General features: G+C 45.6%; 1 protein-coding gene across 3 annotated transcripts in view; it reads right to left on the reverse strand.

Annotated features, from left to right (window-relative positions):
* Positions 1-21,473, reverse strand: part of CLIC5 (chloride intracellular channel 5) — a 136,338-nt gene that overhangs the window by 86,397 nt on the left and 28,468 nt on the right. The window contains exon 1 of one of the 3 annotated variants that reach the window (XM_030555266.1): positions 9,601-9,677. The exons of the other annotated variants lie outside the window; for them this stretch is intronic. Within the exon in view, the coding sequence (XP_030411126.1) occupies positions 9,601-9,663 (63 nt within the window). The 5' untranslated portion in view covers positions 9,664-9,677. Of the gene's footprint in view, positions 1-9,600; positions 9,678-21,473 lie in introns of those variants that run through there. 3 annotated transcript variants of the gene reach the window in all.

Here is a 21,473-nt window from a genome sequence, read left to right on the forward strand (position 1 = left end):
CAAATTAAAGGTGGTACCTATGCTCCATAGTGCGCAGGACCCAGCGATCTGAAAGTAACTGGGGCCATGCCAGGAGAAAGCGGGATCGGGATCCCGTCCTGCGACTGGTACACCGCCCTCAGGCGAACCTTGGAAGGTCCGTCTTTGGTCCCAGTGGTAATTGCGAGGGACCTTGACTTTGGCTCTTTAGGGGTCCTGACGTTCGTCTGCGACCACCTTGGCCTTGCCGTTTGCCAGAGTTCTGCCTCTGGCTAGGCACAGAGTATGGCGGCTGGGGCCAGAAAGGCCTGCGTTTGGTCGCTGGCGTATACATGCTGAGACGCATTAGGACCCTATTGTCCATCAGGCTTCGCAGTCTGGGGCTGTCTCTGCCGCGAAGATGCCTTTACCAACAAAGGGTAAATCCTGAATGGCATACTGCAGCTCCAGCCGGAGGTTTAAAACCTGAAGCCATGAAATGCACCTCATGGCGACACCCAAGGCCAGAGTGCTGGCCGCAGAGTCTGCTGCGTCCAACGAGGCCTGGAGGGACGCTCTGGGAACCTTCTTTCCCCCGTCCTCCAAGACGGCAGCGAACTCCTGGTGGGAGTTTTGAGGGAGAAACTCCTTCACCCAGGTGCTATAATTATCGCAGCTAAGCAAGGCTTGTTGCTTTGCTACCCAGAGCTGCAGGGCCCCTGCAGAGTACACCTGGCGGCCAAGCAGGTTCATTCGCCAAGCCTCTTTCTGCTTCGGGGCTGGCGCCCGCTGGCCATCATATCAGGATCGTGGTCCTGAGCATAAAATCTGCGCATATGGGATGACACGGATGCGTGTCCGGACGGCCATGGAGGTACTAAAAGAAGGCACAGGCAGAGTCTCTGACTCATTCGGACCTTGCCCAACTTGGCACCGGGGACCGGCACCGGGAGGCGTATCGGTACCTGGAACGAGATCCAGACCCGCAACCAGAACGGTGTCGGGAGGTCGACCGAGATCTCGAGGCTCGGGGAAAGGCTACAGGAGTCAAGGTACCTGCCACGGTGCCAGGAGTCGGAACGGTGCCGATAGCGGGTCAGCGAACGGGATACCGACCGGTGCAGCGAGTGCGACCAGTACCGAGGAAAACAGCACCGGGACTGCCAGTGGTGTCCGGCGTGCCGACAGGACTTGGAGTGTCTGCGGGACCGTGATCATGAACGGTGCCGCTCTGCTGTGCTGACAGAGGACAGTCACCTGAAGAGACTGTATTACCCGCACCGGCGGTGCCGGGGTCAGGCAGCATTGACTCTGTCATGGCACTGAGAGCCCTCGCCGTTGGTAACGTCTCCGGCGTGAAGGGAACAGCAGGCTCAACCACAGTGCATACTGGGGAGCTGTCAGGCACCGGATTCGACGGCCCTCGTGGGACCGGGATCAACGGTACCGAGGTCATCAGAGCTTCGGTAGGTGTCGGTGCCGGGCTATCCGAGTTAGATAAGCTGTCTGGCTGCGGAGCCGTCAGCACGGAAGCAGCGGGAGCAATACGCTCAACCACGGCGCGTGCCGGGGAGCCGTCGGGCACCGGATTCGATAGCCCTTGTGGGACTGGAATCGACGGTGCCGACGTTGTCGGTGCCTCAGAGGCGTTGGTGCCGGGCAATCCGACTTAGACTAGCCCTCTGGCTGCGGTGCCGTTGGCACGGAAGCAGCCGGAGCAGTAGCTCAACCACGGCGCGTGCCGGGGAGCCGTCAGGCACCGGATTCTATGGCCCTTGTGGGACCGGGATCGACGGTGCCGACGTCGTCGGTGCCGTAGCAGGTGTCAGTGCCGGGCGATCCGACTTAGACGAGCTCTCTGGCTGCGGTGCTGTTGGCACGGAAGCAGCAGGAGCAGTAGCTCAATCACGGCGCGTGCCGGGGAGCCGTCAGGCACCGGATTCTACGGCCCTTGTGGGACCGGGATCGACGGTGTCGACGTCATCGGTGCCGTAGCAGGTGTCGGCACCGGGCGATCCGACTTAGACGAGCTCTCTGGCTGCGGTGCCGCTGGCACGGAAGCAGCAGGAGCAGTAGCTCAACCACGGCGCGTGCCGGGGAGCCGTCAGGCACCGGATTCTACGGCCCTCGTGGGACCGGGATCGACGGTGCCGACGTCGTCGGTGCCGGGCGAACCATCTTAGACGAGCTCTCTAGCTGCGGTGCAGTTGGCACAGAAGCAGCAGGAGCAGTAAGCTCTACCACGGCGCGAGCCGGGGAGCTGCCAGGCACCGGATTCAGTGGCCCTGGGGGACTGGAATCGACGGTGCCGATGTCATCGGTGCCTCTGCAGGTGTCGGTGCCGGGTAATGCAACTTAGGCGAGCTCTCTGGCTGCGATGCAGGTGGCACGGAAGCAGCGGGAGCAGGGGGCTCAACCACGGCGCGTGCCGGGGAGCCGCCAGGCACCAGCAGGAATCGTAGGCTTTCTCGACCTCGGAAGAAGAGAGCGGTGCCGAGTCGACATCGGTGCCGGCGACGGCCTGTGCCGAAAGGCCTTGGTAGTACCGGCGGGGTCCGGTGCCGAGGAGGCGCTTCTGCCTGCCGCTTGAACATCGCTCGGCTCCCAAGGTGGAGGGGTAAGTGAAAGTCCCGCACCTTTTTGTTCTCGGCTTAAAAGCCTTGCAAATGGGGCACTTAGCTGTCAAGTGTGATTCCCTGAGGCACTTCAAACAGGAGTCATGTAGATCTTCCTTCGGCCGCGGCTTCTGGCAGGCCGGGCCCATTTTAAAACCCGGTGAGCCATGCATGGGCTCCGGCACTGGGCTCATGGAAGGGGCTACTTCCTGAACCCCGCTAACTAAACTAACCATGTTAGCAAAGAAAACACGTATAACTATACAAATATATATATAAAAGGGTTATAACTGCATAACTATATACGAGAAATACGAGTAGCTAGGGAAGTGGAGGTCAGCTAAGCCGCGCTCCACTGTTCCAACGACCGACACGGGCGGTAAGAAGGAACTGAGGAGCGGGTGGGCCGGCAGGAGTATATATCAAGCGCCATGGTGGCGCCACTCTAGGGGGCGACCTGCCGGCCCACTGAGTTGCTAGGGTAAAAGTTTTCCGACGAATGTGCACGCGCGGCGTGTACACCTAACTGGAATGGATATGAGCAATCACTCGAAGAAGAACTCTACTGTTAGCAGAATATTGTTTGATGGCAATCTACGTGTAAGCGGGGGAATGGTCCCGCTGTTGTGGGGAACTTTGCTGGCTTCTGCACTACCTCGGTGAAACGGGCTAGCAGAAGGATCTGAGTCCTCGCTCCCATTTCCTTTACCCAGAGGCCTCCCTGCCCTCGAGGACTCCCCTTGCACTCTTCTGTCTGGCAGAGTCCTTGTAACCCCAACAAGGGTGGGCCCAGGATTCCTGGGGGGCTGAACCCTCAACCTTGCTGTGGTCACCTAGGTCGGGGTCAGGGTGTCCCCACTCCGGGGTACTCTCTCTGCACTGGATGCTTTCCTGACCCACTGATCATTACATACAATTTAAAGCAATACAGTTTATGTAATTGACAAATAGTTTAAAAAGGAATAAGGAAAAATGGGAAAGGTTAAAGGAAACACATCACCCCGCTCTGTGGCAGGGAACATTACAGTGTCTCTGGACATCAGGGCAGTTCACAGTCTGTTCCTTGTAGGTCCTAGGCCTCCTTCTCAGGCTCTGGCTGTGCTGCACGGATGCTGTGGGTTGGACACTTGCTCTGGCAGTGGCCACACTCTCTTAGGCTCTAGGTGGCAGGACCCTTCTTCCCAGCATCGCCCCCGCCCTGTCAAGGTTACGATCCCCCCCAAGTCTGGCCTGCAGAGCCTCTTGCCTGAGGCACCTCCCTGTGTTGGGCCCACTGCCCAGGGTCCGTCCCTCCCTCCCACCCCCGCTCTCCCCAGCTGCTCACCATTCTTGGCTCCAGACTGCTCCACTCTGCCTCAGCACAGCTACTGCTGCTGCTCTGCCTCCAGCTCCCTGGGCTGCTTCTCTTGCCCCTCTGGCTCCGGTTGCTACAGCTCTGCTCCCAGGGCAGGTCTGCTCTGCAGCTGCTTCTGTGACTCTGCTCCCAGCTCTGACCTGCTTCCTGGGCTACTTGTCTGGCCCCTCTGGCTCTGGTTGCTGCAGCTCTGCTCCCAGAGCAGGTCTGCTCTCTCTGGTCTGTACTCTGGCTTTAGGGCTGCAGCTCTGCTCCCCATCTCAGCTTGGGCCCCTGCTCTCTCCTTAGCTCGGCCCCACTCTGTCAGACTGTCATGGTATAATTCCCCACTCTGAACCTTAGCGTCCAAAAGATGGGGTACCAGCATGAATTCCTCTAAGCTCAATTACCAGCTTAGTACTTGTAGCACTGCCACCAACCAGGAATTCCAGTGCCTGGTACACTCTGGTCCCCCCAAGACCTTGCCCGGGGACCCCCAAGACCCAGTCCCTCTGGATCTTAACACAAGGAAAGTAAACCCTTTCCCTCACCGTTGCCTCTCTCAGGCTTCCCCTCCCTGGGTTACCCTGGGAGATCACTGTGTGATTCAAACTCCTTGAATCTTACAACAGAGAGGAAAATCCACCTTCCCCCCTCCTTCTCTCCCCCCCCTCCCAGACTCTCCCTGAGAGAGAGAGTAATCCTGACACAGAGAGAAAATTAACCTTTCTCTCCTCCTTCCCTCCTTTCTCCCCACCAATTCCCTGGGGGATCCAGACCCCGTCCCCTGGGGTCTCACACCAGAATAAAAAAACAATCAGGTTCTTAAACAAGAAAAGCTTTTAATAAAAGAAAGAAAAAAACAGTAAAAATTATCTTTGTACATTTAAAATGGAATAGGTACAGGGTCTTTTAGCTATAGACACTGGGAATACCCTCCCAGCCTAAGTATTAAAATCCTTTCAGCAAAATACAAATTTGAACTCCTTCCAGCCAAATACACATTTGCAAATAAAGAAAACAACCATAAGCCTAACTCGCCTTATCTACCTAGTACTCACTAGTCTGAACTTATAAGAGCCTGTATCGCAGAGATTGGAGAGAAACCTGCTTGCACGTCTGGTCCCTCTGAGCCCCCAGAGTGAACAACAACCAAATTCTAACAGCACACACACAAACTTCCCTCCCTCAAGATTTGAAAGTGTCCTGTCCCCTGATTGGTCCTCTGGTCGGGTGACAGCCAGGCTCACTGAACTTGTTAACCCTTTACAGTCAAAAGAGACATGAAGTACTCCTGTTCTATTAACCTGTAACTATCTGTTTATGACACTGACCCAGGCAATCCAGCTCACAGGGAGGATGGGACCCCTTTCCCCCACCCTGGCCTCCTGACTCCTTGATTAGCCTGCCCGTCCAGTCAATAATGCTGACCTAGACTGTTGGCCTCTTCCCATTCCCCTGGGGACTGTCAGTCTCAGGGTCCTGTTTTCCCATCGACCCTTCCCCTTTTAGTGCTGGGAGCTAGTCAACCAAAACACCCCCCACTGAATGTTAGTAAGGGGATAACAGTCCCCTTACATATGAATCCAACCTGTTATGGAACAACAGTTGTCAAAAGGTGTTAAAAGGATATTGCCAAGTTGTTTCCCCCAGTTTGTAAAATCATAATTTTCTCACTCTTTTTAGTAACCCCCTAGAACTAAAATCAGTTCTTTCATCATAGTGACTTCATCTCTAACCCCAGGAACATGGAAGGCTTGATGGTGGAGAGGGATTGTTGATATCAAGAGCATCTCTCTTCATTCATGTCTCCCCTTAGGCCTAGATTGTGGCATTTAGCCAGAGCCAGGCGTCAGGGACAGTTTGAAGTGCTAGTTCTCTAAGCTACACCTGGGAAAGCACTATCCCCCCAGCACTTAATGAGAACGCACCACCCTACTCCTCCCTGCCCCTCGTTGGGGTGATTTCTGTCCACAGGGGTATGTAGTGCACTGTAGTATGTATTTGCATGCTCCCCGAGTGCAGAGACTGCAGCTGTTCCTGGGCCTTTAGCAGGGTGGGCAAGAAGGAGGGAAGACACCTTGTGCCCTTTCCATCCTGTAGACCCATGAAAGTGCCAGTCTGGCTCTTTCTGGCCAGTTCATTCAGGGATAACATGGTCATCGTCACAGCATCTTGAACGCTTGCCTGTGTTCACAATGATATCTTAAATTATTAAAGCAGGAAGAATTTTTTAAATAAAATGCACTTTGGGCCATTTGTGCTATTTATTTCATTTCTGAAGTGCACTCCACTTGAGCAATGCAATTAGACGACTTAGTTGCATTTTTTATTCTAGTTTGTTTTGATGTAGTTTGCTTTGGGTTGTAGTTTTACATTTTATTTCTAGCCAGTTTCATTTTCTGTTTTTCCATGCACTAGTCCCATTGTGCAAAGAGAGAAATGTCTAAATCCAAACAAACACCCATTTGTACTGTGATTAAAAAGAAATCATGGAAATATTTTTTATTGATCTTCTATCCACATCAGATTTTTACAAAATCTACATTTTAGACCTACTTTTTGAGTAGCAGGAGTTTGCTTTGGACGCTGTATTAAATGAAACAGGCAAGGCTCACAGGAAAATCTAAATATATTCTCCATCAGGGTATCATTTATGTAAAATTACTTTGTTTCTCCACCACACAAAGAACTCAAATTAAAGTGAGTCACAGCATGCCAGGCTAAGTAAGTTCTACCTGCTGCTGTTGATTTTCTTAAAGCTAGCAGCACCAGCCTCTCTCCCTGCCGCATAGCTAGCCTCTCCTCTGGCAGACTTCCTTAATACCTTTCCAGACAAGTTTCTAGGGATTGCTGCTGGAAAGCATCAAGACCATTTATCTACACATCTATCTACTTTCCTTTCCACTACTTCCAGCACTTTCATCACAGTGTACTAACAGAAAAAAAGTTCAGCAAACATGCAGCTTTCTCCATAGCCAAAAGTTTGATATGTATTATGGCAAGGGTTCTCAAACTGGGGGGTCAGGAACCCCCAAGAGGTCATGAGGTTATCACATGGGGGAGGTTGCTAGCTGTCAACCTCCACCCCAAACCCTGCTTTGCCTCCAGCATTTATAATGGTGTTAAATATATAAAATGTGTTTTTACTTTATTTGAGGGGGGTCGCACTCAGAGGCTTGCTACGTGAAACGGGTCACCAGTACAAAAGTTTGAGAGCCACTATATTATGGACTGCCTGGTAGATGCAATATAACTCCCTTGTATTTGTTTCAGTTTAAAGACTTTGCCCTTCTTTAAATGTACCCCAGACGCCTCCCCATGCATACCCTACCACTCTCCATCTTCACACAACACCTCTGGCTCCATGTAGTTTCCAGGATCCAGGTGAAAATTCCCTAATGATATATTGGCTCCATCAAAAGCTCCACTGCAGTTTTCAACATCCAGGATTTCACCCCTTGTTTTCAAAGCTCTCTGCAAGCTTGCTCCAGTATACCTAGATTCTCTCCCCTCCGTGCCTTTTGCTCATCTAGAACCTGCCACCTTTCCATCCCTCTACTGAGCCTTGCCATGGTTGGCAAGAGCCTTCTCCTCTGCAGCTTGTGCCACCGGGATCAGCCTTCCTATCTCTCTCCTCCTCCTGAAATCTCTGTCCCTTTAATTGTACCTGCAAACATCTCTTAATTTGACATTCTCCTAGTCATTTTTGAACTGTGCAGCTGTTATACTGAACTCTAAAGCACAATTATTTTGTTTTAGGTTTTTTTTTACTTCATTTATTTGGACTTTTATAAAATAAAAATAATCTTTCCAAAACCTGAACGCCCCTTTCACATCCATTAAAAATTCCAATTAAAAATGCCAACTATTTCTCATCCCAAATGGAAGGGGCTATAGGAAGGTATTAAATGTGAGGAATCTTAGATACACAACGCTTTTGCTCTAGTTCAATCACATGTAATGGGCTTCCTGCAGGATTCACTGGGTTAAATTCTCTGCCCTGTGTTATGCAGGTCTGACTAAATTACCATAGTGGTTCTTTCTGGACTTAAAAATAATCTATGGGCGACATCCTAGCCACGGTGAAGTCAGTGGGAGTTTTGTCATTCACTTCAATGGAGTCAGGATTTTAGGCTATGAATCTGGTAAACTAAAAGGAGAAAAAGTTCCCCATCCAACAACTGATCCCAGCCAGAAGATACACCTCAAATCCACTCCCAGCCGCAGTACAACATTCTAGGCACAGTGAACAATCAATCACACATTCCAGAATACATGGAGGGTGACACAGTGCCAACAAAAGCACTAACACATTTCCCAACCTGCAACCATCTCCACCAATCTACCCCCCACCCCACGACAAAAAGCCTGGGGATGAAGTATACCAGGGAGCAAAGGCCACTGCAAGGCTTTCCGGCACCTCCTAAGCCCTGAATTGAGGACTTTGCTGGATGAATGACCAAGTGCGCTCTACCTGCCTTGGAAGAACTCTCCACCTTGGCTCTGCATGAGAGGCCACACTTGAGGCAGGGCAAAGGCAGACAAGAGAAGGGGTTGCAGATCATGCATTGTGGATGTGACTGCTATTCCAGCTTATAGGTTGGAATGGCAGTCATAGAGTGCACTGCAGTTCTGTACCCTGGCCCTGGGCTGGTGCGGGTGGATTTCACTTTCCCCATTGCTCCACACAAGGCCAGATACAACTCATACTAAAATCAATGGCAATCTTTGACTTTAAAAGGGAACTGGTTCAGCTTCCTGGAGCCCAAATACTTGGGCTTTACATGGGCACAGTGTCTTTCCCCTAGGTGAACAGACAGACTTTGCAGCATGCCTTGAATGTCAACAAATCTGAATTCTGCACTGGAATACATTTTGCATGAAGTTTGCTATTAATGAAGTTGTATGCACTATGGGCTTGAACCAGTGTCCATTCAGATCAATGGCAAAACACACATTGACCTCAGTGGTGCAGGATCAGGATCCATACCCTTCCCAATTACATTAATATTTTGAAACCCTATTATACTGTACATACATGCATTTCCTTATGCGCCATTGGGCCAGATACACTGATATAAATCCAGAGTGATTAAATTAACGGGACTACTCTGGAATGACATCTATGTAAACGAGAGCAGAATCTAACCATTTGTTTTTCACTTTTGTGTTGCCAAAGGGCAGCTGGCCAGCAAGTTGTAGATAAAAATTGAGAGTATCAGTTTAACTGACCCCACCCCTCACACCCCCCTTGTTTTAGGAGACGTCTTTGAGGACTTCAGACTTGTCAGACCCTTGTTTGGTGCAGCATCAGGCCACCCCTGAGGTCTTCATTCTTCTCCCCCTACCTTCCATACAAATGGGCAAGGAAAGCACATTTTTAGTGGCAAACCTGGCACCCAAAAGGCAAGGGATTGGCATGATGTAGGCAGCGGGCTTACAGACCGCAGCCTCTACAAGGAGAAAGCAAACAATGAAATAAAAGAAATGCAGATTGTCACCACACAATGCTAGACCTTGCTGCTCCTAATGTTAGGGGAGAGAAAGAGCAGCCCTCTGAAACCATATGCAGGAAAACAGTGGACTGTCAAAGTGTCATTTCTGCTCTGTGCCCCAGAAAGTTTGGTGTATTAAATAAAAGCCCAGCTGGTACGAGAGTAAGACAGGTATACAGCTCCGGCTGTGACTTACCTTCACGAAGAGTTCAATGTCAGGGTCTTTTCCTTCCTCATTAGCAGGAACAGTGTCTGTCATTTTTAAACCCCCCCCCCCACACACAAAGCCAGTGGCTGTTCTCTTTCTACTACAAGGCAAGAGAAGGTTTCAGTTAACAGCAGCTAGGTCTCCTCCCAGGAACAGCTCCCACAAAGCTTCTAAAACATCTCTTTTCTATTGTTGGAACATCCCCCAGGTGAAGAAAACAAGTTTCTGCATTAAAAAAACTAAATAAAGCTGGCAGAGAGCTACTGTTATAACAGTTCTTTGGAGCAATAAGTGCTGCTGTGCTGTGTTGTGGTGTAGTATCCTCATCTGTCAGAGCTGCAGTTCACGCTGCCAGCCCAAAATAGCCCAGAGCAGGAGAAAGGGTGGAGCTAACTCACAGGGGAGGAGACAGCTACTGGTACCTAGACCCTTGTCTGAGCCTTCCAGCAGAGTGTTTCATTCTTCTCTTAAGCATCTCTCTTTTTGTGTCTCAGTTTCTCTATCTCTCATCCCCTAGCTGAAATCATCAGTGAAAGGAGGAGAACAGGAAAGCTTCACAGCAGACTGATTTCATTGTTTTACAATGAAAAAGTGAGAGTCTTTTGCTCCTCATCCGAATTGAGCTTCTGACCTCTTTGAAATTCCTAGTATTTTCAGTGCGGAAAAAAGTAAGAGAAACTGGCCTGATTCTGTACTGCTTTATGCCTTGTGTAGCCATTGTACAACTGCTCAGAGTGAGCATACACTGCTATGCAATCAGAGTAGCAGTGTTTTACACTCGCTTTGTACAGCTGTAAATGACTGTGTAAGGTGCAGAGTGGTGGAGAATCAGACACTAAAGAGTGTGGCTGGGGGAGTGAGACTCCGATAGTGCTGCAGCACTTGCTAGGAGTGAAAAGCAGAATAGAGAGAACATGGTTAAGTAGAATAGTGAGCCCTGCTGAGCATGTCTATTCAGCCTACAAGTAACAAACACTGACTTCAGTGGGAGTTCCTTCTGCCAGGGCTGAATCAGGCATTTGGAATGAACAGTTGTCTTTCCTTCCTTCTTTCTTCCTTCCAAGTTTTATTCCTTTGAACATCTCTATCATGCTCCCAGTTCTTGCATCCATTTATTCCATTTGATTTTTTTTAATGCACAGTATAGGATGCATTACAACAAGGAAATCAAACAGAAAGTTTAAAATACTACCCTCAGGCCCAATGTCTCAAACAATTCACGCCTGCAGGGTTCACACCCTCAAAAGAGAAGGCTTCTGTACCACTGCAGTCCTTTCTGTCTTTGCTGCTGTGATGCTAAGATAGCAGCAGATCTCTTGCATTCAGTTTACTGTTGGCAATTCACTAACAGCAAGCCTAGCCATCTCAGAGCATTCACATTAACAGACTGACAAAAAACAATTTCACTTTCCATTTCTAATATGTATCTGCTCTTTCAGCTACTCTTCTGACATGATCAAACACTAATCTTTTATGAAGGTGTTCCTGGTGATGTGGGTTCATGATAATTTTTAACTCCTTCCAGTGATCTCTGGGTGTTAACTCTAACAGAATTACATATAATTGCCCCAGTGCATTCAAATTTATACTGCTTGGGTGGGTAGGAGGATCCACATGCATTAGCTACATAACTTTTACATTGCAATTATTTTCAGACGTGATCAAATTTTCAGCTACATGAACTAATTGTAATTACGTGCATCAAAAAGCATAATCACAGCATAATTATACTATAATTGTATTATGACAACAATATAATTATAGATTAAAATTACTGTTTTGTAAAGTGCATCCATAAATAATATATTCTCATATACACAAGTATAACCTGTTTCTTCTGCTGCAAAGTTTGCCTCCCTAAGTACTTCAAATATTGATTTAATTTTCCCCTTAATGAAATGGCTATTGAAAACAGGAGATGGTAGCTGTGATGCTGGCAGACCAGGTGCCAGCTCATGCCAAGGCTCCAGGCCTCACTGAACACTGACAAATGCATAGCGGAAAACCAGTCTGCCTTGCCTGTATGGTAGTATTGTCGAGACAGATATTAGAGATGTAAGAATGAGTTTGGTGTTTAGATATTGTGAATAGCTTGTAGGATGCAGTATGTATTAGTCTAACTTATCTGTACCCCATGTTATAAAGCATAAATTCGTTAGTCTGTGAGGTGCCACAAGTACTCCTCGCTCTTTTTTCTCTATAACTATATAACTCATCAGACAGGAAAGAAACCTTCTCTAATGCAAATGTTGGCTGCCTACAAATGATGTTAGGTCCTGCCCAATGAGAAGGCCTTTGAAACCAAATGAGCCACTGTGAGACATCAAAAGAACAAAGACTTTGTTAATTGAACTCCTTGCCCACAAAATCATCCCATCAGCTTGGGCTCTGGGGAGAAGGGAATAAAAATCCCTGAGAAGGAGAAACTTGCTTCTGTTTGCTGCTTGAACTCTAAAGTGGCGAGAATAATTAAGCATAAGCAAAATAGGTCCAGCTGTTTTGCCTGGGTTAGCCCTAGAGGACATATGGTGTTTCTTATTCTAGAAGTTTCTATTATCATTTGGAATCTAAGCCTGTAATTCATTTGAGAGTGTATGTTACCTGCTTTAATCGTGTAAAATAACTCATTTCTTTTCTGGTTAATAAATATTTAGTTTTACTATAGGATTGGCTACAAGCATTGTCTTTGGTGAGAGATCTGGGGATGCAATTGGCCTGAAGTAAATGACTGGTCCTTGGGGACTGGGAGTAACCTGAATATTGTTGTGATTTTTTTATACAAGAGACCGTCTGTCACAGAGGGGACCATCTGTGACTACATGGTAAGGCTGTTATAGTGCTTGTGGAGTTCACACTTGTTGCTTGGCTGGTGAAATCTAATTATAGAATACACACCCAGTTTGGGGTTTGTGCTCTGCTTCTTCACAGTTTGCCCTGAGGTGGGCACCCATGTACTCCAGACAGCGTGACAGTGGCCACTTTTGAAAGAAAGGAATCTTAACTGTAGGCACTTTTAGCTTCACTCTTATTGACAACGATAGGAAATGCTAGCCATTTTGAAAGAGGGTGAGTCTTTGTGCAATTCTCTGTAATAGAATATTATTCCTCAGCCCCTGCGGAGGAAAACACTTTCAGTTGTGAAGAATAAGGGGTAAGAATGACCATCAACCCTAAAAAGAAAAAGGAAAAAAATCTTCGAATGTAGCCAATACACAAGATTCCAATGCATTTTAACTATATCGGAAGTTTGATGGATCTGCACTATTAAGATAACTTGGAACAAAAATAACATGTTAAATTTCTTATAAAAGGTCTGTTTTAAGTCATAAACTAATTAGCAGATTTACTTACAAATTCCTAGAAAATTAATTCTGTATTCAGTGAGTAAATTATGTAATTTTGGGAAGGATGTCCTGTATTCTTCCTCCATAACAAAGTGCAAAACTCAATTTTAACTTTCCAAGTGTATGGGGAACTTTTGTAGTAATATAGCACCTTTCATCCAGAGATCTGAAAGCACTTTGTGACTGCCAATAAATGAAGCCTAAGAGCTCTCTTCTGGATTTGGAAAATATTATTTTCCCATTTTCAGATGATAAAACAGGCACAGAGAGACTAAGGCCAACATTTATTAACTTTTTGTTGACTCAATTGGACACCCACAAATGGAGTCAACCAAAGTTAGTGAACACTTCTGAAATCTTTGGCTTTGGAGCCTGATTTGCAAAGACGCTGAGCATCAGTCAGCTCCCATTTGCTTCAGTGGACATTGCGAGTGCTCGGCACCTCTGAAAATCAGGTTATATGTAATGACTTGCCCAAGGTCACACAATCAGTTAGCAGCAGAGCTAGAACAAGGACCCATCAACCCTGGTCAAATCAGTAGAATGTGCTCCCCAATTCCATCTGACTGCAGTGGCATATATGCAATCAGTTTGCAATCTGTATTGCATTTTACTCCAACCGCACCCTCTAATGGAATAATTTCATACTGTGCCTCTTTAAGAGATGGACACAATTTACATCCTGGAAAAAGGGGGCTAAAGTGCCTTAAAAAAACCACCTTTGAACCAGAAAGCTACTTAAGTTATGGCAGCCTGTTCACAGCTGCCACCCAGAATACCACTGTCACATCCCATTCCTATCGCAACGCACCTACTTGTCCCTACCCTTTATAACAGGGCTTGTGGGGTGGGCTTTATAAGGCAACATAAGCTGCCTTGTGCAAAACCTATGCCAGTGAGAATTCTCCCCCTGGATGCTCTGAGGCTCTAATGGCTCTTTGATACTGCCACAGCAAGAGAAAATCCATCCCCAAATATCTGACAATCAGAAACGCATCTCACAATAAAATCACTACAAAGAAATGCTTGTGGCAGTTCAAATCTATCGCTGCTAATAAACATCCTTTCAGGTTCACGTGGCAAACCATGTGTTACTCAAAAGACAACCTCATTTGGTATGGGACATTTAATTAAATGGCAGTAAACTAAAATATAAACACACCAAGCAGCAGAATTATCTAAGCTCAGCAATAAACTGCCTATTGTTGATCAGTTTCTCTCTCCCTAGCGGCTTGATTCTGTGAGGTGCTGAGTGCCTCCCGAGAGGTGCTGAATGCCCTCATCTCTCATTAGAGTTCGGGGGGATGGACACTTAATTTCCTACAAGTGGTGCTCAGCCCCATGGAGGATTGAGCCTTCATTCATGTAAACACTATGTTATCTTTCAGAATGGGCATGAAAGCTTGAACTCAGATAAACATTACAGGAACCACTGAATAGGAGGGAAGATATAAAAAGGTACCGTATATTCTATTTGTGCCATTTTTACTGGTTTGTTGTTGTATAAAACTGATGTATCACTTATACCCTGTTGGAACCTTTTCTCATGTCATGCTATTATTCCACACAAAGGTTGGTTTTTGTGGTGTAAAATCAATTTTTCCCTCTGTAGATGTATTAAAGATAATCTAATAACTTAAATAATTAGCGCATTCTCATTTTACTGTAAAGAAAGTTTTTTTAATTTGGCCTTTTGCTTTCTCTCAAGTCAGAAGTAACAAAGGCTTTGAGTTACACACAAGACCAAGATTAGATACAGATCTATGAAGTCTTCATAAGCCAGGTCATTATAGTTTGAGGCTTATGAAGTATGCAATCATGTGACCCCATTAATAAAACAGGACAACTCCAGAAAGAGAATTGTCACTTATTGTGCTCTGTGCCTGAGCTTTAACATGCTATCAGCTTTCATAGGCCTGATCTAAGCCCCATTTTCCAGTAAAGATGCATTTTGAGAAGGTGAATGGGAGGCCAAGTAAAAAGAACAAAACTCTCTATAAAGAGTGACACTCGCTTCTAGAATGACAATTACCTAGAGTGAACTCTGCGAAGAAGGCATTTTGCTGTGCTGACCTGGGCTTTGTACCCAGCTAAATATCATTTTGCCCTGTGAGGGTGGGTGACTACAAGATTCATAACCTGGTTACATCTCCTGAAATTCAGTACAGAATAGCATCACTATTTTTCAGATTGGATCTCATTTCCATTAGAATCTGATACAAGGGATGAAATCTTGTCTCCCACTGAAGGCAATGTGGGTTTTGCTACTGACGTCATCGGGCCCAGAATTTCATCCAAGAGTTGTCAAAGCTGTCTAGCTACCCAGAAGTGATTGAGCTAACCAGCAACTACCTTATTAGCTAGTGAACACCATGTATGCTCAGGGCATGAAGAAATAAAGAACTGCCGGAAAAGACAAGACCCCCCTCAAGGCCAGTTCTCAATCATCTGTAGCTATTTCTAATACCCCTGTGTGTTATTTGCTTTGCTGTGCTATTTACTTAGCAACTTAAAGCATATGGAATGAAGTCCTGAATAAAAAGGGAATTCAAGCAAAATGGTTTAATCCAGGGGAAATACACAAAGTCAAATCCTGGGGTCCTTGCTCAGGTTTCATGGAAGTCAAAGGGAGTTTGCCTCACTAAATACTGACTACAAAATGGGGCCAGATTCAAACTGATCCTTACACAAAGCTTTCCCCATCAGCTTGTGCCACAGGAGGGCCAGATAAAATTACAGCACATATGCAAAGGGGAGGGGCTCCTTCCCAATTCCCCTACAGATTCACGGTGTCCCAATGTGCGGGGGGGGGGGGCAGGATGGGGAGAAGAAAAGACAGGACTCTGGCTCTGCCCCCACCCCCACACTCTAGTCAGTGCACAGTGAGGAATAAGATGCATCACACCAATGAGTGTAGTACCAACTGTACAGTCTGTGTGACTCTGGGAGGCATTTTCCATCCCTGAGGCATGATGCTGTCCAATACCAGCACTGCGGCAAGGCTCTGTACTGCCACTCACTACACAAATTACCCCTGTGGAAGTCTATAAACCCTTAGTCACCATGTTACATGTTCTCCTCTTTTTCCAAATCAGAAAGGATGAGATTCTGTTACAGCCACCAACCACAGAGTCTGACTCTTTATATCAAGCTGTCAAAACATATGGTTTTAGCTCTGGAGGTCTAAGAGTAAAACCCAGCTATTGGCCACGATGGTGGGCATCACATAAGGACTTCAGGATTTGGCCCCATAAGAGTTTCGCCCAGAGTTAGTTTGTCTTATAGAAGAATAAAGTTTATATTATAAGTAGTAGAGTTTGCTTTCACATGCGTGCAGTTTAGGACTTTGCTATAAAATACCTTTAACAAGGAAACCTTTAGCAAAAATTCACATTGTTGCTTCTTGTACAGTGGAATTCCATTAAGGATCAATTTTGACAAACCTTGTGTTCAGATTGTTATGTCTGGATGATCACAGCCCTGTGGCTCTCAGAAAATGTGAAATTGTTTGCTAATGTTGAAAACATTAAAGAAAATCAACAAAACTATTCTTCATCTATCTTATCCTTACATTGATCACCATAGCTGAAGGACAAACCCATCAAAAGAATTTTACAAGCTAAAAAATTTAAACTAAAATTCATTTTTTCAAATAAACCCTTTTAAAATATATATATATTTTTTAGATTAGGATCCTTGAAAACTTTTGGAGTTTTGTTGTTTGTTTTTTTATCAGGAGTATTTAGTCAAACTGGTTTTCTTCAGTTAAGAACTCAAAAAGTGACGTTCTTTTAGGGAAAAGCTGCAAATGCCTGCATTTTACTTCCATGGCAGCAGGAATAAGTAATATTCACTCACTAAACTGCTCTCTCTCTTGCTTGTGTTCACCAGAGCAGCTTCTAGAGGGCAGTGTTTTCCTCCTTTTATTATCATTAGAAAGCTGGCATCTCAATTAAAAACCAAGTTGCAACTAAAAATACTTTCCAAAAGGAGAAAGGAAATCTTAAGTGTCAAACTCTATGACTGTTTTAAAAAGTGCTATAGTATCAGTGAAAATATAACATTTAATATATAACATAAATTCAGCAGCTGAAGGGAGGAAACCAGGGACATATTTTAGTGAGTCAAGTGAACAATTTTATTTCAGCATTAGGCATGAGAAGATGAAAAAATCCATTCACCGTCCTCTGCTAAATAAATAATCTACAATCAGAATGCTAAGGAGGAACACAATACCAGCCTCGATGTGGTCTTATTCTTAGCCACTTTCATGCAGAATTATCATATACTCCTCTATAGTACAGAGCAGTCAGTTTTCCTCTTGCTGTCACAAAACTAAAACTAAATCATTTAACTGAGTCGCATTCAGGGCCAAATTGTTCATTGATGTAACTTGACTGACTGAGAATTTGGGATATAAAATTGTAAGGTCTTCCCTACTCACAGGATGTACCACTTAATTATACCAGTATAGTTAAAGCAATACAATTCCATTCCCCTCCAGTGTGGACACAGTTATACTAATATAAAAGGTGCTTTATACTGGAATAGCTTATTAATGTTTAGGGAGGGGAATGAGATATAGTGGTATAAGGCACTTTTATATTAGTACAACTGCATCCACATGTGGCATTTAGACTGTAACTATAATCAGTTAAAAAAAAACCACACACACACACAAAACAAAAATCACCTCCCAATCAACATATTTTGCCAGCCCAAATCCTTTCTATAGTCATCATAGTATTATTTCTTAAATATCTGTATTATCATCATCATGTCCAGAGGCCCCTGGCCATGACTTTCTCTGTGCAGACATACATCAGATCCAGGGGCCATAACCTGAGGTTCCAACTCAGTTTGTAGTCAGTCCTCACTCAAGTCAACTCCCATAGATTTGACATTCTGACACTAAATAGCTGTGTTAAAATAAACTTGTGAAACACCAGATTTGAACATCTTGAATTCTCCCCTTATGCTAATAAAGTTTCACCTCTTCATAACTTGTGGTCTCTGGCTGGCATCATGCTGGCAATATCATATACCTTGTATCAATGAATAACATGCAACCTGCTGACCCCAAGCCTTTCACAGAGCTATCACTCTTTGGAACTCTGTAGAGATCTATCCTCATTCATATTTAATCAAATGCTAAAGTTTGTGCTAAAGTTTCCATAAAGTTTACCAATGTAATTAGCTTCTTTTTCTTAGCTGATCATCTCAATCTATTATCAAACAAATGATATGATTGTTTGCAATTCAAATGTTCTGCATCTTGAAGCATTTCAAGCTGCTTAGGCTGTACTTCCTCTGAGTTGTTCCTTGCTTGGTGCGTCTTCACTGCAGAGTTAACCTGGGTGATCAGCACCTGGGGCCGAACACCCAGGTTAACCTAGCCTTAGTGTCTGCCACCACACAGCAAGCCATACCTGAGTTACTGTGTCCTCACACTGTTGCTAAACTCACACGTGTGTCACTGGGACTTCTGAGGGCAAAGCCCATGGTTCTTTGTGCTGCAGTAAGGTGAATTGTTCTGTGATTCTTTCCTAGTGAATTATAGGAGAACTTGTCTGTCCTGGGTACACAAGGGAATCGAGGGAAGGAATTGGAGGACTATCAATATTCAGATGATTTAGCCTGCGTCTTAACTGCATAGTGAGTAAGTTACCAGGCTGAATGAAAGCAGATGCTTATAGCCCCAGACAAGCAAGCTAGCTCAGATTGAAAGAGCCACTTAACTCAGCTGAGACAGTTTGGTGTAGAAATGGGAGTCAGGTTAGGGGCAACACCCAAGTAAAAGCCTGGGTCAACTCTGCAGTGAAGACTTACCCTAAAGGTGAAATTTATCCTTGTGCAAAAAGCCCAGCACAAGTACGATGCCCCACTTAAAATAAGAGAAAACTTTTGTGCCAGTTGTCACATGTAATTTTTCTCTTTTTAACTTGAAAATCTTCCACTCCTGCCTCAGAAAGATAGTCTGACATGCATGCAGGAGATCACTTGAACAAGGAAGAACACAGGCCACTGGATACTGACCAATGCCTGGCAGCAATTTCATATATTACTGATAAGCAAGACTTCATCAGAACCGACAGGCATCTTTCCAATCTCACAATCATTACACAGATGTCAATGATTGACAGAAGTCTGTGTAGAATTGACTAAGGTCTGTCAGGAGGGCCACGTGACGTAGGAAATGCTAATAGGATACAGAGAGACAAGGTGGGTGAGGTAATATCTTTTACTGGACCAACATCTGGTGGTGAAAGAGACAAGCTTTCAAGCCACACAGTCTGAAGAAGTGTTCTGTGTGGCTCGAAAGCTTGTCTCTCTCACCAACAGACACTGGTCCAATAAAAAAATATTACCTCAACCACCTTGCCTCTCTAATATCCTGGTATCAACATGGCTACAACTACACTGCATACAATAATAGGATACAGAGTCCTTTACCTTGAAGTTACCAGTTCAAATCCAGCCCAGGCTATGTAGTAACTGACAGCTGATACTAGATGAGTTCATTAATGTTTGTAAAGGTGTTTCACTATGTTAATAACGATTAATATTATCTGACAGCTATTTAGGGGGCTATGTGGAATAAGTTGGTGGCATCTCACATCCAAGGCATCCATATCATACCAACAAAACCTGACATTCACAGAAGAATTGATTGATTAGACCATGAGGACTTAGTCTCTTATACCTATTTCCAGAACTGGGTATAGTCACAGAGGATCTGTCTATACTGCAGCTGGGAGTCAGCTTCCCAGCCCAGGCAAGCAGAGTTGTGCTAGTGGGGCTTTAGCTAGGCTGCTAAAAACAGCAGTGTGAATGTTGCAGCGCCAGGGGAGACTCATGCTAGCCTGAGAGGTGGGCTTGAGAGCCTGAGCTGCTGCCCAAGCCACAACTTTCATGCTGCTTTTTTTAGCTCACTAGCTTGAGCCCTGCTAGTATGAGTCCGTCTACCTGGGCTGGGAGACTTGCTCCTAGCTGCAGTGTAGACATGCGCATTGTTTGAGGCACAGTATGGGAGCTTCCATTACTGCTGCTCATGCAGTGCCTCTTCTGCATCTAAAAAGATACAGAGGTCTTCGATCCCCAGGATGATCAACTCAGCATCTTTCACAATAATTAAATTTGATTTAAAAGATCTCTACATTAAAAAAATAATGTTTAAAAGATTAAGCAATTCTTTTATGAAGGAGAAATAGACAACGCATTTATAAGCGATCTTTCCAGAGAATTAAACATATCAAATAAAAAAAATCAATTACCTACCTTCTCATAACTGTTGTTCTTCCAGATGTGTTGCTCATGTCATTCAAAGAAGGTGTGTGCGTGCCACATGTACGGTCTTTGGAAGATTTTTCCCCTAGTGATACCCATTGAGTTGGCTGGGGAGCCCCCTGGAGCTGTGCCTTCATGGTGGTATATATAAGTGCCTGCCAACCTGCTGCCTCTTCAGTTACTTCTTGCCGGCTACTCCGACAGAGAGGAAGGCAAGTGGGTCTAGGAATGGACATAAGCAACACATCTCGAAGAACAACAGTTACGAGTGGTAGGTAACCATTTTTTCTTCTTGTGCTTGCTCATGTTGATTCCAAGTAGGTGACTCCCAAGCCTTACCTATAAGGTGGGGTTGGAGTGCCTGGAATCGATGATTGATGCACCACTCTGCTGAATGCTGCATCATCTCTAGCATGTTGGGTAATGGCATAATACAAAGCAAAAGTGTGAACTGACAACCACGTCACTGCCCTGCAGATCTCCTGGATCTAGACCTGTGACAGAGATGCTGCCAAAGAGGCCTGCACCCTTGTAGAATGTGCCATCAGTGCAGGGGCAAGTATTTCTGCCAAATCATAACATGCCTGGATACGGACATGATCCACAATGAGATTCTTTGAGAAGACACTAGGAGGCCCTTCATTCTGTCTGCTACTGCGATGAGCAGCTAGTTCGACTTATGAAACAGCTTCGTACATTCAATATAAAAGGCCAGTCCTCACCGAACTTCCAAGGAGTGGAGTCTTTGGTACTGGCTGTTGGCGTGTGGCTTAGGGTAGAAAACTGGGAGAAAAATGTCCTGACTGGCATGAAGCTAAGAGACGACCTAAGGGAGAAAGGCCAGGTGAGGTCTAAGCAGTACCTTGTCCTTATCAAAAATGATGCAAGGAGGGTCGGAGGTTAGGGCCCGGAGCTCAGACACCCTTCTAGCTGACATTATTGCAACCAGGGATGCCACCTTCCATGACAGATAGAGTAATGAGCAAGTCACTAGGGGCTCAAAGTAGGTCCCCATTAGTCTTGAAAGAACCAAATTAAGGTCCCAGTCCAGGATCAGCTGCCTCATTTTCGAGTACAGTCTTTCAAGGCCTTTAAGAAAACAACCAACCATCAGGTTGGCAAAGACTGACCAGCCTGCCACTGCTGGGTGGAAAGCCAAAATGGCTGCTAAGTCAACCTGTATTGATGAGACCGACCGGTCCTGTTGATTTAAGTGTAGCAGATAGTCTA

The sequence above is a fragment of the Gopherus evgoodei genome, chromosome 3, assembly GCF_007399415.2.
Source record: "Gopherus evgoodei ecotype Sinaloan lineage chromosome 3, rGopEvg1_v1.p, whole genome shotgun sequence".
NCBI classification, from domain to species: Eukaryota; Metazoa; Chordata; order Testudines; family Testudinidae; genus Gopherus; species Gopherus evgoodei.